The sequence below is a fragment of the Heliangelus exortis genome, chromosome 1 (genome assembly GCF_036169615.1).
Source record: "Heliangelus exortis chromosome 1, bHelExo1.hap1, whole genome shotgun sequence".
In the NCBI taxonomy this organism is placed as follows: domain Eukaryota; kingdom Metazoa; phylum Chordata; class Aves; order Apodiformes; family Trochilidae; genus Heliangelus; species Heliangelus exortis.
The window spans coordinates 111,502,448-111,517,412 of NC_092422.1; the positions used below are offsets into that span (position 1 = coordinate 111,502,448).

General features: G+C 36.2%; 1 protein-coding gene across 1 annotated transcript in view; it reads left to right on the forward strand.

Moving 5' to 3' along the window:
- ABI3BP (ABI family member 3 binding protein) overlaps positions 1-14,965 on the forward strand; it is a 145,320-nt gene that overhangs the window by 103,385 nt on the left and 26,970 nt on the right. The window contains exons 44-49 of the mRNA XM_071758351.1: positions 421-495; positions 1,490-1,555; positions 1,757-1,831; positions 6,734-6,829; positions 11,244-11,354; positions 14,181-14,261. Of these exons, the coding sequence (XP_071614452.1) occupies positions 421-495; positions 1,490-1,555; positions 1,757-1,831; positions 6,734-6,829; positions 11,244-11,354; positions 14,181-14,261 (504 nt within the window). The remainder of the gene's footprint in view (positions 1-420; positions 496-1,489; positions 1,556-1,756; positions 1,832-6,733; positions 6,830-11,243; positions 11,355-14,180; positions 14,262-14,965) is intronic.

Sequence of the window (14,965 nt, forward strand, 5' to 3'; positions counted from 1 at the left end):
TCTGCTTTTGCTATATGGCTAAACTTATACTTTAATCAACAGAAATCCCATAATATATGCTGTGTTCATTAGTCACATTCCAGTGCATGTATAAAATGTTGCTGGTTTTTATTTTCCAGCCATTTTTTCTTTCCTGTCATTCTTTCTAGAAATAAGTACTTCATGTACAAGTCTGAGTCATATAAAAGGCATTACCTGATCATCTTTTCTTCTTTTGTCTGACTTACTAATGATGTATATATTCCCAGTCTTGAAAAGACTTTTATCTGTATAAAAGCATGAGTTTTATCCAGGTTTCTATCACTGACTCTTAGTCCATAGTCTGCACAAAGATAGTTTGATTTTCCCTTCTACCTGTGGCATGTTATGTTTAAAAGGAGATAATTTGCATTTTATAAGCAATAATATCTCCACTTCCAGTTCCCAATGAAACTTACCAGATTTCACCCAAGCCCAAAACTGCTCTAACAACTGAAATTCCATGGTTCGACAAAGGTAATTTTTAGGTTTTTTTAAAGTTTTTTAATTGAGAATCTGTAGACGTTAAGTAAAATCAGTATGGCTTAAGGCTTAATGGTCTGTTCATTATTACCTTTCAAAATATTTCAGTGCTCTGAAAATCAAAGTTTAATCAGTTTTGCCTCAAAGATGATATGACACTTTTAATCATCATATTTCTAAGTAAAACTTTTCTCAAATGTAATTGTCAAAAGTGAGTAATATGTTCTTCACTGCATAAATATCTCTTTGACACTTCAGAGAGGCTGGATTAAGTGTTGTGAATGGAATCATTATTAAATTTGAATATCAAGTAGCTTGCTCTATTTATTTTTTTAGAAATAATTTTATAGGTGGATAATTTGGCATAAGATGAGACTGACAACTGCTTGTGGTTTCAACTATCAGTGTGATTCACACAAATTCTGTAGCAACTGAAGTACCAAAACTATTTGTCAAATGAAAAGCAACAATAAGAAAAGGTCGAAGGCTTTTGATTTAAACTTGGATGATGACACAGTTTCAGCAGCCTCACACAGTGCATTAAATGCTTCCAGTTGTTTACTCAGCAGTATTTTAGTGTTTCATGTGTTTATCTGAATATTTGATTTGGGGGGTGTTCAGTTTAGTGTTTTACTTTGAGGTTTTTTGTTTGTTTGTTTTTTACAGAACCTAATTAAATGTCTTAAGGCCATGGATACCTTGCAGAGCTAACTCTGTATCCATATACAGTTGGGTAACTGGCTGTAAATACTTTATATCTTTTCCTAAACCTAAACATTAATGTAACTGGTCAGACTGCATGATGGAGCCATCTGACCACTAAAGAAACTAGCATTTTCAGCGTGCATTTTGGATTGGAACTCATAGAATTCTCATATGTCCATTTTGCTGTATCTCACTGGTGCATGGACCTTTTTTTTCTGGTAAATTACACTGCACTGTTGTTCCTTTTACATGTAGCATTTGAAATTATCCTTATTTCTTTTAGCGCCTCATAAACCACATCTCACTTCTGCAAGACCAAAGCCATCTGATAAATCACAGACCAGACCTGGTAAAAATTGTTTATTCAGTTTGGGATGGGGAGATTAATTAATTTCAACTATTCCCACTGGAACTTTAAGTGCTGCTAAGACAAAAAGTGACCGTTGCTTTTTGTTCTCTAATTGTTGTCATCACATAAAAGTCTGTCAAATTTTCTTCTCATTGAACTTTTTCTTCTTTTTGTTTTTTTTCTTTTTGAACTCTCTAACAGCTCTTACTACAACCACACTAGTACCACCTAGAACAAAAGCACATGGACTACCAAAGTGGATTCTGCCAACAACAGGTAGAACTGCAGGGTTTTTTTATTGGGGGGGGATTAAGGGGGGTGTGTATTTAATTTATCAGTAAAAGACATAAATTGTACTTATTCAACTCATTTTGAGCTGTGCAAATTCATTGTGTTTGGTACTATAGAAGTCAATTCCTTAGAGTACTGCGTGTAATTACTGCTACTGTAATTCTTGAGTGTCATTATGAAATGATACTGACACGTAGTCAGTGTTCATGTTGGACCTACTCATACTGAGACTGTGAAGGATTTGGATTAAGCAGGATGCAGGTTGAACACTGCAGCTGCAAGAAAGCTGCAAGTTGGTTGGTGATAGAGAACTGCCACTTCAGTTTACACATCATTACACACAAATATAGCATACATCTCTAACCATGAAGATTTATTCTTCAGAGGAAAAATTATTTACTTTTTTCAATTGTAGATGATTATCCCATCCAGTCAAAAATGTATCAACTTATTACCTTAGTGCAAATACTGTTGGGCTTTTTTTAATACAGCCATTGGTTAATTAGTCAGAATTTTGGGGTCCTTCGTTAATGATGCAAGTTTTTTTAAAACAATACATATAAATAATAAAATAATAAATACACACATTCAAAGTAAAATTATGGCCCTTCAGCCATCACTAGCTGTTCTACTGTCCCATACTATTGCTCTTGGTTAGGATAACCCAATATTCCATCTACTATGAACATTCCTGTGTAAGGTTTCTTCATACTAGGATTTCCAAAGCATAATTCCAATTTAATACCTATTGTTGACCTTAGTAGGATTGGATCTACTTGTTCCCACAAATAGTTTTAAGAAGCCCACCATGTTTTTTGAAACAGCAAGACCTCAGAAAAGATGATTGTATATTTAAATTGAATTTAAAATAGGAGTTTAGAATATGGCATACCCTTCTGTATTACATACAGTGTGGGTGCTGCCATTGGAAGTGTGCTCTTTGACCTTTCGTAGTCCTTCTGATAAAAGAAATTAATCTCTTAGGGGTAGTTACATTATCAAGTGACCAATAGCAGTAGCTGTGGGTCAGAGGGTTTTATTCTTTGCTTGTGTTGGCAGTCTGCTAATAAGTGACCTTCTAATGTCTGATTACCAAAATAGGCAGAACGCATACAGGCCTCCAGATGTAGGTGACTTTTGAACAAATCAAATTATGAAATTATGCATGAACACACAGTTACATTACATAGTATATTAAACTTTTCCCTTCTCTCATATAATAGTAACATCAGCAGAAGTAATTATAGATTAAAAAGAAGAAAAAAAAAAACCATGCTAAGTAAATCAACAGAATATATGTAATAGGAGACACTTCAATTGTTACATACAGGTTACTATGTCTATTGCTGGGTTAGGTGACTGCTTAAGGTTGTTTTAAGCATTCCTGCTTTCAACACTCATGTTGGAGTGCCCACTTGTCATTATTATTTCCGTGTTTTTGTATTAGTGTCACTTGACAGGAAGAACTAGAGCTTCATTGTGGTAGACGATGTAAAAAATTATCACAAGACACTTCCTTGCTGTGAGTGCTCACAGGCTAATAAACACCTTCTTTGAGAATTCTTATGGAAAATTATATTTCTAGTAATATTTTCCATTGCTCAGTTATGCAAGTCTTTTTCTCTAAGTTTAAGAAACATCCTGAAGATGTTTTTACCTAGTTTTTTTTGTCTTGAAAAGTGAGCCCTTCAGGTGAAATCTGGTGTCCAACACACTAGGAAGAGCTGGCATTTATTATCTACTGTCTGTTTCTTTTTGCCTGCAACCCTGCTGACATAGGAACTCATCAGTATCTTTCTGTAAGTCTCTCTTCTCAGCAGTGCAAAGTAATCACCAATTAATTTTGTACATTCAGGATGTGTTGAGAGGGGACTGGAGCATTTCACAATTTTTCAGCCAGTACTTCCCTTGGTGGTCAGTAAGTGAAATCCCAGATCTGTAAAGCAGGTACACCACAGGATTGTGGCAAATGCCATGTCTGAGCCTGCAAGGCTGTCTGGGCTTACAAAAATAATTTTGCTCAACAAGGGAGTTCAGGTAATCAGGTACAGAAATCTTCTCTCTCTCCCCTAAGCCATGTGCATTACATACTGCAAATAGTATTGCTAAGTCTGCAGAAAAGACTTAACATCTCTTTTCTGATGTGGAACCCTGAATCTTAGCAGCTGAAGAATGACTAAAAGGTATCTTTTTCAGTGGGCATATATATATAAGATTATAAAATATCCAGATGATTTTTTGGGGGTGGGGAAGTTTGTTTCTTCCACTATGAAAATATGTTCTTTTCTGTGGTTAGCTTATTGGAAGTCTTCTGGTTCAAACTGAACAGAATCTTTAATTGGACTGTAAGGAGCAAGATTTTGTCAAGCTTACCTTTAGACATTACATAATTCTTTCACTGAAGAAGAGCACATTTACTGCAGAGGGCCCTGGATACTGTGGTGTTTGAAGACCAGATGTTTAATTTCTTGATGGGGTGGCACTGCTGTTGAAGGCCCTCCAGTTCTTCCTCCTGATTGTGCTCATTGGAATTAAGGCAAAGATGTTTCACCTCATACAGAGTATTCTTGGCAGCTGCAGAGCCCAGATGACAAGCAGTGGAATTTGGTTTTTCCAGTGGCAGCACACAGGATTGTGGCTGGTTTCCTGGCAGGCTTTTCAGTCTCCTGGCTAGCTGGTGGTAAATCTGACTGTAGGAAAGAGGAAGGGATTGCCTTCTTATTACTATAGTTTCTTTTAGTTTCCTACCATGTTTTAGCCATTTTCTCTAGCATTTCATTTTATTGAAATGGCTTTTCATGTTTGTCTTATGCAGTTGTTCTGGTTTGGGTTTTGGTTGTTTGTTTGTTTCTTTTTTTATTTAATCCTAACCACTTAAAAACTGCTCCTGATCTGAAAAGCTTCCAGACAATCTGCAGCAAAAGAACTGAGCAACATTTTCATTTCCCTTGTGAAAGACAGAGATAGATGGTTTCTATTATAGTGGCCATTAACTCTGTGTTTTATTTTCTTTTTGTTTCTGAACCTGTGGGTGTACAGACAAGTTCTACAGGAACTATTAAGGTGTTTCAGTTTGTTTTATCAAGGGTAGTTCTTCTCTTAAAAGGATCCACCCTTCTAATGGTATTCCTGCCTTAAGGATGGTTTATTTTTAAGGTGTTCCAGACCCATTAATATTTCCATGAAAAAAGACAGAAGTAAAAGGAGACACAAACACACATGCAAATAATACATCTATTCTTAGTTCTATTAAAAGTTTGGATGAATGTGGCAGAACAGTATTGCAAGTTTCTGAAAAGAAAAAAATGAAACCAACTTCTGCTATCTAGAATACGAGCAATATTTTGTTCATTCCTAACTGATATGACTCAGAAAAGGAAGAGATTCTAAATTCGATTGTAAAGAGTAGGAGAGAGGCAGGCTTTTCTGTAGACACTGTAAGATGCAAAACTAAGTTAGATTGGTAAAGGATACTTGGTTTACTTAGAATAATTTAGTTAATGGGCTATAACATTTTGTTGATGGGTCTGTTGTGAAATGAAGCTAGGAAACTAAATATACTCTGACTGTGAGAAGTGGGGTACAAGACTGATTTTCTTTCTAAAGCAAGTGCTGGTCTTTTCACACCTTTTCTTCCTTGGAACACCATTCGTGTGAAACATTGATTATCAGCCTGGCACAGTATATACATATATAAAGATCTAATTAATCACTTTAATTCACTTCACTACCTGAAGACAAATTGCAGTTCTATAAAACCACATGATGTGTTTAGGTCACCGGGACCAGGTGGCCTGTGTCCTCTTCCCAGCTTACTACAAATCTCATTACTTTAATCTTAAGTAAACCATTTAACACGTCCACATTATGGACTTTGGATTCCTAAGATATGCCTAGCAAGAATGGTCCCAATAGAAAAATAACTGAAAAATTATCTGCTTCATCCTGTTAACATACTAGTTTAATCTCAAAATGGGCCAAGCACAAGATTTTAAACCTATGAAATCTTTGGTTGTAATGTTTAGATCATGTTGGAATAGGGATGGAATTTTATAATTTATTTAATTTTTAGATTAGTTTTTTAATATATTAACTTTCAGGGTTTTTTTCCTTATCTAATGAGGGAGTGATTTTTTTTCATGGACATGATGAAATTGCAATGCATCTTCTCAATCTATTCTATATAGAGTTTTTATAAAGTAAATATACTTACTTTGTATACAAACCCCATATTAATTTAACTGTCTGGCTGTCCTGTCAATATCATCATGTGAAATTGGTTTTTTGTACCAGGAGTGGTTGTTTTGATCTTTTTAATGCCATTTACTTCAGAGCTGTTCTTTTTTTAATGTGCTTATATAACTTTTAAGTAGGACCTTCTTTTACATCCCAACTGAATTTTATGTAGATTTTGCCTACAGTACTTCAAATACAGTATATTTTTGGTTCAGAATTGCTCTAGCCATGCAATATGGAGTCTAACTGGAGATCTTACTCTGGGGACATTTGTCTTTTGCAAGAATCAATGGACATTTTACTCTGTATACTGAAAAACTAAAATGTTGTCAGTACTCATCTTTCCATGTTTAATCTTGGCACAACTCACCTGTTATCTCTTAATCTTACTGATTCTCTCTTTACAAATACTTTTTCATGGAATTTTTAAAATTATATTGCAGAATATCTCAACCCTGATCAGTTTTTACTTACCTTGATGGGAAGGTAACACAAATCAATAAGTAAAAACATCAGTAAAAACATAGGTGGCCTATGTATACCAGTTTTGCACTTAACGTTAGCTCCAGTTTGTTGTTATATACAATACAGAAGTATTCCATGACTTGGTACTTCACTGTAGATACTTAATTCCTTTTCTTTATTTCACAGATGATGTATATGCACCTGAGGATATTGACAGGCATATTGGCATGGATGTGAAAAAACCTTTTGAATACAGTGATACCTGGGAAAAGCCAATTTCTGGTAAGGTTAATAAAATATCAAATTTTAACAGTTATAAAAAATTAAACCACCACCTTTCCTATACAAAAAATGCCTCTGCTAAGAAGAGGAAATAATTCCTAGTTGTCCTCATCAACTCAAGTTCTCTTGACTTCAGTATACTGATTAAAGAGACAAAAATAAAAACATTTCATGATCACTAATTAGTGACTAACTTATGCCATATGTTAAAAATAACTACCACCAGAGTTGTATCCTTATGATCAAGCAGCCATGATACTGTCAGCACTAATTTTTTTCATACTAACAATTTCTGTGTAGTTATTTATGAGGAAATTCTGTGGAATATTAGGATTGATGGGAAAATTAGAACATAAGGCTTGAAGCAAGATAACAATGTAGAGTGAATAAGGCTACAGGGTTTCTTTCATGTGCTATATTAGGCCTGTCAGTTTTGCTTTTCTGGAAAGTCTTGGAATAATATTTTCAAAACAATCAAAAAAGTTTTTTTGAAAAACATTTCCCCAAATAGGCCTTCAAAAATACACATTTTGTATTTCACTTTTTTTTTTTTTTTTTTTTTTTTTTTTTGTAGTCAGCTTCTTAAATTTTTCTGTTTTGACTGAATATTTGTAGTATAGAGTGTGTTTGTATGCCACAGGTATACACACAAACATACATATAAACATATAAACACCCTAACATGTAGAGAAATTTTTTGTTTCATGAGCATAACAAAGAATAGATCTTGGTTTAGCTGTGCTTTTTTACTGGCATAAAAACTGACCGAAAATAAAGTCTTTTTGGTTTTTCCCATGGATATACTGTTCAAATGCAGCTGCTCTTTTTAGTTACATTTTCCTTTCCTTTTACTAGGTTTAAAACCAGAGAGATGAATATTTGCCTCTGACTAGTATATAAACTGCTGTCTACTCCTAATCCCTGCTCAGTTTCCTTTTTACCTGCTCTACTTGAACAAAGACGACAGCCTGTCTAGAACCTGAGTTCTTATGTTTTATCTTTTTATAGATAAAACATTTATTCAATCTGAAGGTTGTACTTTGCAAAGATCAAGTCCAGTGTGATATATTGTCAGCAGCAGCTGAATGCAGACTGCAGACTGAAAACAATGATGGCACTCTGCATAGTCACTGAATGTCAGCCAGTGGTGTACACTTAAGTAAATCCAGCTTGTGATTTGTAGAGAGAAGAAGGGCTTTTTGGGGCACACAGATTTGAAGGAACATCTATATCTGCTTTTACTCACCTTATGACATTACATGCTTAAAGTTAAGCTTTTAGAGCTTTGAAGTAAGCCAATGCCTTTAAACTGAGTTATAAAAGACAGTAAATTATGGTTGTGAAATTAGCTAGCACTGTTTCATAATTTTCTTGAATACTTCTGTTATCTCAGCTCTCTTCATGAGGCCTTAATGTCCATTGTCAGGGACACCTTCTACTACACCAGGTTGCTCAAAGGCCCCTCCACCCTGGCCAACACTTCAAGGGGGGGCAACATTCCCAACCTCCCTAGGCAGAACATTCCAGTATCTCACTACTCTCACACTAAAGAATTTCTTCCTAAAACCCGATCTAACCTACTCTCTTTCAGTTTGAAACCTGTCTTATCACTACACGCCCTTGTAAAAAGTAACTCTCCAGCTTTCCTCTAGACCCTGAAGGTGCTCTACTGTCTCCTTGGAGCCTTCTCTTTCCCAGGCTGAACAACCTCAGCTTTCTCAGCTTGGCTTTGCAGGAGAGGATCTCCAGCTGCCTGATCATTTTTGAGGCTCTCCTCTGGACCCACTTTAATCAGTCCATGTCTTTCTTGTACTGGACACTCCAAAACTGTCTGTAGTACTCCTGGTGAGACCTCATGAGAGCAGAGTAGAGGGGGAGAATCACCTTTCTCCACCTGCTGGCCATCCTTCTTTCATGCAGTCCAGGAGAAAATTGGCTTCCTAGCCTGCAAGCATACATTGCTGGCTTATATCTAATTTTTTACCTACCAGCCTCCTCAAGTTCTTCTCTGCAGGATTGTTCTGAGTCTGTCTGTCACCCAGCTGTTCTGAGGCTCATGACTGCACCAGCTGCAGGATCTTACCCTTGGTGTAAGGTTGAACTTCATGAGGTTTGCATTTGCCCACTTCTCTAGCACATAAGAGTCGAGTCCCTCTTGATGGCATCCTTCCCCTCAAACATACTGGCTGCACCACCCAGCTTGATGTGATCTGCAAACTTGGTGAAAGTGCACTCAATCCCACTGTCTATGTCCTCAGTAAAGATATTGAACAGTACTGGTCCCAGTATGGGCCCCTGAGGGACATCACTTGATACTGATCCACATTAGGACATAGAGGTATTGACAACAAGTCTTCATGTAGTTCTACCAAGCCAATTTATTTTCCATCAAATAGTCCATCCATCAAGTCCATATCTCTCCAATTTAGCAAGAAGGATGTTGTGTGGGACAGTGTCAGAGGCCTGTAGAAGTCAAGATAGATGACATCACTTGCCCTTCCCTCATCCACCAACAGAGTCACTCCATCTTAGAAGGCCACTTGATTAGTCAGGCACAATTTACGATGGTGAACCCATGTTGGCACATGTCTTAAATCACCTCCCTGTTACCCATAGGCCTTGACATAGCTTCCAGGAGGATGTGTTCCAAGATCTTACTCAGCAAAGAGCTGAGTCTCATTAAGAAGATATTGCTATAAGTTAGCCATATTTGACTTTGATTTAAAATATACTTACTTTTTGAAAACTTTTTGTGCATTAATTAAAAAATTTACATTTAAACTTCTTACAAGAAAAGAAAAAGATAGGTTACAGCACACAAAAACTAGCTTGTATAAAGAGTCTGTCCTAAGGCTTTTTCATGAGGACTGATGGAGTCAAGGAAGTATGTTCCTGGCCCACACAGAACTCTTGAGATGAAATAGATTAAATAAATGGTTCACCGTGCTGCTGTTCTAGCAAGAATCTATACTTTCACAAAAGTCCTAAATTTTATTATGTGTCCTAGTTTACAAGCTGAATGTCTACATGTTCTTAATTAGATTTGGTGGCATTGTAGACCATCACCCAATTCATTCTGGAAGCAGCAGAAGGGAAGGGTAGGGATTCTTGGGTTTGCAGAGTGCAGTATAGTAGATTAGACTGTGACCTAGTCCACTGAGTATGATGCTTTTGCTTGTATGTAACTTGCAGTTGTGTTGTTCAGAAGATATGGTAGAAACTACTAAAAAGTCTATACTTTTACATTTTTACCCCCTAAGTGTGTCAGAAAATTCCATTCTCTAAGTATGGGCAGAGGGAAAATCAATCATGGGTACTACTATGTAGTAGGATTTATGGTATGATGACTTATATATACAAAAACGTATTAATTTCTTTCAGGCCTTTAGGCATTTTTTTTCATCTCCATCTGAGAATTAAGAATTAATATGAAACCTACAAATACTATTTTCAAAATAGTCACATCTTCCTGAAATAGATAGAGATCATCACACTGTCTTGATCTGAAGGATTGAAAAAAAAGTCTTTTATAAGTGACTGCAAAAGCCCAAACTGAAAAGGGAACATAGATGGAAATGTTCCTGGTTTTTTGTTTTAAGTATTTCTAAAAACTCTCCCAAATGTCTCTGGATCTGTTTCCTTCTCGCCCACAGTCACCCTCTTTAGAAGGTAAACTAAGGTCTGATGCGTAGGGACTGAGGTATTCCATGTAGCCAGTAACTCATAATCAGGAAACCTGCATATTTGTTGATGTTGGCAGCATCATAAGAATTACATTACTCTTGAGGATTTTTCCCTCTTAGATACAAAAAATCATTTGTTAAATAAATGTGTTGTTCAAATCTAACTTTTTCTTAAGAAAAGAAGTGCAAAGGTGAATAGTGAAGGAAAAATCTTTCCCTTTGCCCTTCTTTTACAAAATAAAATCCTTTGTAGTTGGCAGGAAAATACAAGTAAAATGTTTTGTAAGTCTGAATTGAGGCTTAGGTTTTCCTTTCAGATAAATTGAATAGATATCAGCTGGAACTGTGCATTGAAACAGCCTAGTTGGCTGTTTCTGGAGTTTCTAACACAGTGACTGTCTCTGGCTTTGTCAGTGCATGAAGTGATAGTGACGTTTTTGTTTTTCATTTCTGAATGACATGGGATGAATTGCTGGAACACTAGTACAAAATCCCAAAGGAGCTACATTTTTCCAGTGTAAGCCAGTTTTAAAACTCCATGATGCACACTTCCCAAATAATTTAAGGCTGAAAATACAACTTACTTCAGCTCCTAACCTCACCTCTCTGCTTTTGATGCTAAAACGTTTGAAACTTTGTTTGAGAAATTGGAATGTAACTTCTGATGCGTTTCTGATTTTATGGAATTTGAGGCTAAATAATTAATAACACTGTTTTGTAATGTCATCCAGTAACTACATCACCTGCCCCTCAGCGTCCTCCTATACCCCCTGTCAAGCCTACACAAATGAGAAGAAAACCTCTGCCTCCCAACACCGTGACTGGTAAACCAGGGAGTCCAGGTACCTCAGCCTTTTCAGCACAAATATTTTATTATGTGTGAGATAATACTGAACTGACTATCTGAGCAAAGGAGAATTTCATAGTATAGATTCTTTTTCTTTAAAGTGTGTTATCTATAGAGACTGATCTCCTGAATATATATGCCTTGTGTCTTTTGTTTTGTCTTCATCCATAAACTCTCCTTTTTTTTTTATCCTGATCTAGATATGTCAAAACCATCCCTAATGAGTGAACTGAAAGCAAAATATAATGCAAGCCATCATTTAAGAATATCACTTTAAAATACTGAATATTATGCTTCAATGTACACTCCCAACTTGTTATTTGTAAATCAATTCTGTCCTGTATACATGGCACACCTGTTAACTACTGCAACCAACAGGAGCTGGTAGCCACACAGAAAACAATTCACTGAGAGGTAGAGCAAGCTGAGTTATTTCATTCACAGTGTCTAGCTTCGTGCATGTGCTGCAGTATTCCTGCTTCTCAGTATCAGTATAAGAGCACATAGAAACTTTCATGTTTCATATTTTGTTTCCCAAAGTTAATCCTGAAGCTGGTATTCAGTATCTTTGTTTTGTCTGTGGGTTCTGTATTAGAGTCCATAGGCTAATGTTGTTCCAGAAACTGTCATCTCATCATGCTCAGCATCATGAGAAATGTTTCCCTGTGTTCTCTGTACTTCACTGGAAATATAAAGGTTTTGGCTTTTGTGGATTTCCTGTTGGCTTTATTTGGTTTGTTTCATTTAGGCCTTGGTGTGCTATTATGCCAAGAGAGTTGTGATTTTTTTTTCCCTGCAAAGGGAAAAAAAGGGGCAAAGACTGTTTGGATCTGCCAAGGAATCCCTTTTTGTCCTTTCCTTCCTTTATCCATCTACAAAACAACTCTGCTTTAGTAGACATTCTTGTGAGAAAGCTTAACTTAGTACTCATGGCATGGTCTTCATGCTAGCTATGGTAGAAGGACATAAACAAAACTTTAGTGTTTCCTGCAGCAGATTAGAAGCAAAAATCTCCAAGGAAGCTGGACGTTTACTCAATTGCAGAGCCAGATCAAAATGTTGTCTCCACTTGCTGTTGATCAGTGGTGTTTCCTTAGTAATAGCTACAACAGAACATCAGACATTGTCAGTCTTAAGCTGTAGCATAAAAATATGTTGACCTGATAGATTTTGTTTTGCTAGCAATGGGGTCTATGCTAATTTTCTCCATTAAGTTTTTAATTAATTTACCAATGTCTTGAAATTTCACCCTTTTTCCGTGTGCTAGAGGCTAGGTTATATGGTAACCAAACCTTCCTAGGCAATCAAGATGGAATAAATTGGTTAGATGATCTGGTTCTTCCTTGTGGGACCAGTGGTAGATTTTCCTTTTTCTGTGTTTCCTAGTGTTTTATCCAACTTAGTTTTAAACATGATAATTGAGTTTCTCCTGGTTCCCTGGAGAGACCGTTCCACACCATTAAAAGGAAAAATTTGCTCCAATGTTCTTGGATTTTCCCTTTTATAATTGTGTCCTGTTTCTCTTTGTCATTAACACCGTGGTTAATTCCTTATTAGCATCTTTATTACTCATTCAGTGGAATGATTATTATGGTAAGGTTTCTATGCACACATTGAAAGTCTCCTGAATGGAAAGAAAGGACACAAGAGAGCTCCAGAACCTTTGTGAAACTGGGCTCCAGTGTGAATCTTAATGAATTTCCATATTATTAAGGATATTAATGGAAAGTAGCAATTTTATTGTTGTTTTAAACTTGGTTCACCAGAGCACTGCCTTCAGTCACTGTGTTCTTCTGTGACACACAGGCAGGGAAGGTAAATATATGTAGTTCTTGACTCTTTTGGGGTTGAGATTTCGCAGTCATGTAGTGGTTATCTGTGAGTATCTACATGTTTTGTGAATGTACTTGACATTTACAGCTATTTTGACAACAATCAAGACATTATCTACCATGAATAGTTTGCCTCTTAGAAACTTGGTTTTTTCAGTTATGTTGTAACAGCTGAAGAGTAGAAGCACTATCACATAATCTAAAATACTAGAATTTCAAATCTAAAATAGCTATTTAATTATGAGAGATAACATTTCCACTGTCAGTCCTTCTCAGCCTAAACTTGTGGTGCCTACTACAGAACGTATCATTTCAGAAAGAAAACTTTTTCCTTTGGTCATATAGTGTTATAAATGTTTAAAATGCTGGACTTGATTGCATTTTTCTTACCTTTATTAGAGTACATCTTTTTGGTGTGAATTCCAGTACTGTTCCATTGTTAAACTCTTAACCATAATTAAATACTCAGTGTTTACAGCTACACGTGCTCTAGCCTTGCTAATAGATATACTGTATTGAGAACAAATATGAAAGGACCTTAGCTATATTTGGGCAATAATTCAAGTTTCAGTTGCTAACCAACTCTTCTGTCTTATAACTCATGAAGAAATGGGCTCCTTTATTTGACAAACAGAAATGTCAATGCTGGTCATTTTGAAATGACCACTTTTACCAGTGTGTGTAGGCTAGTTCTCTGCTTTAAACCAGGTCATATACCAACAGACCAAAGTCTCCCAAGACATTCTCCAGAAGAATTTTCTTACTGGGTTTCAAGGCAAGTGAAGGCAGTAAAGACAACTTGGATCTTTCCTGAATCCAGCCAGAGGTTGTTGTATAAGTTTTGAGGGAGTATCACAGTTTAAATGGAAATACTTGTTTTATGAAGTGGTAGTCAGTAATCTGTGTTCTGTTCAAAAATCAGAAGGCTGTTTCACTCTTATAAATAGTGAATACCTTGTTGCCTCATCCTCTTCCTTCTGTCACTGTAGCTAAACCTGCTGGACCAACAGCACCTGTGAGGACAGGAACATCAATTAAGGCACCAACAGCTTTTGCAACTCCAGACTATGGTAAGCATATTACAGACAGTTCTGGTTTCCCTTTTTTTCTTTTTTTTTTTCATGAACATCAAGACTTTCTTTCCTTGTTTTGCTTCCCTTCCCTAAACTATATTGATGCGTTGTGTGTTTAAGTTGAGTATTCTCTCTGGGCTTATTCTGATCACTTGTGACTTTTATAACTTTAGTGAGTTCTGGCTGTCTTCTGATGCACTCCTTAGTAAGTGAGAACATGACAGCCCTTCCATCTTCCTAGAAATCAATAAATACTTAGTAGGCTTTCAATAGTATTTAGTAGCTACTTTAAATCTGTGAAGAGAGTAGGTAAAGCAGTTCATTTCCTGAACATTTCTTTTTGCACAGGACATACATTCAAGTTATTGTCTGACACTAACTAGTACCGCTCAACATGTTAGTGATATCCTTCTAGCTATCTGACCAAACTATCACCATTCAAAGAAAAAAAATAAATGAGATAAACAGTGGTTAGTTGATAACACTTTATAAAACTGGGAGTTACAAGTTCAGACCAAAAGATACCTGAAGTGAAAAACAGGAATGGGTTTTGGGAAGGATGTGGTTAGAATTTTTGAGCCAAAAATATAGAGCTCAAGGTCTACTGTCATAAAGTATGCTTTTTAATTTACTGGAATTTATAGTAATAGTGAAATTCTTATACAGTCTCCTTATGATGGTCATGAACTCTGTGTGACCCA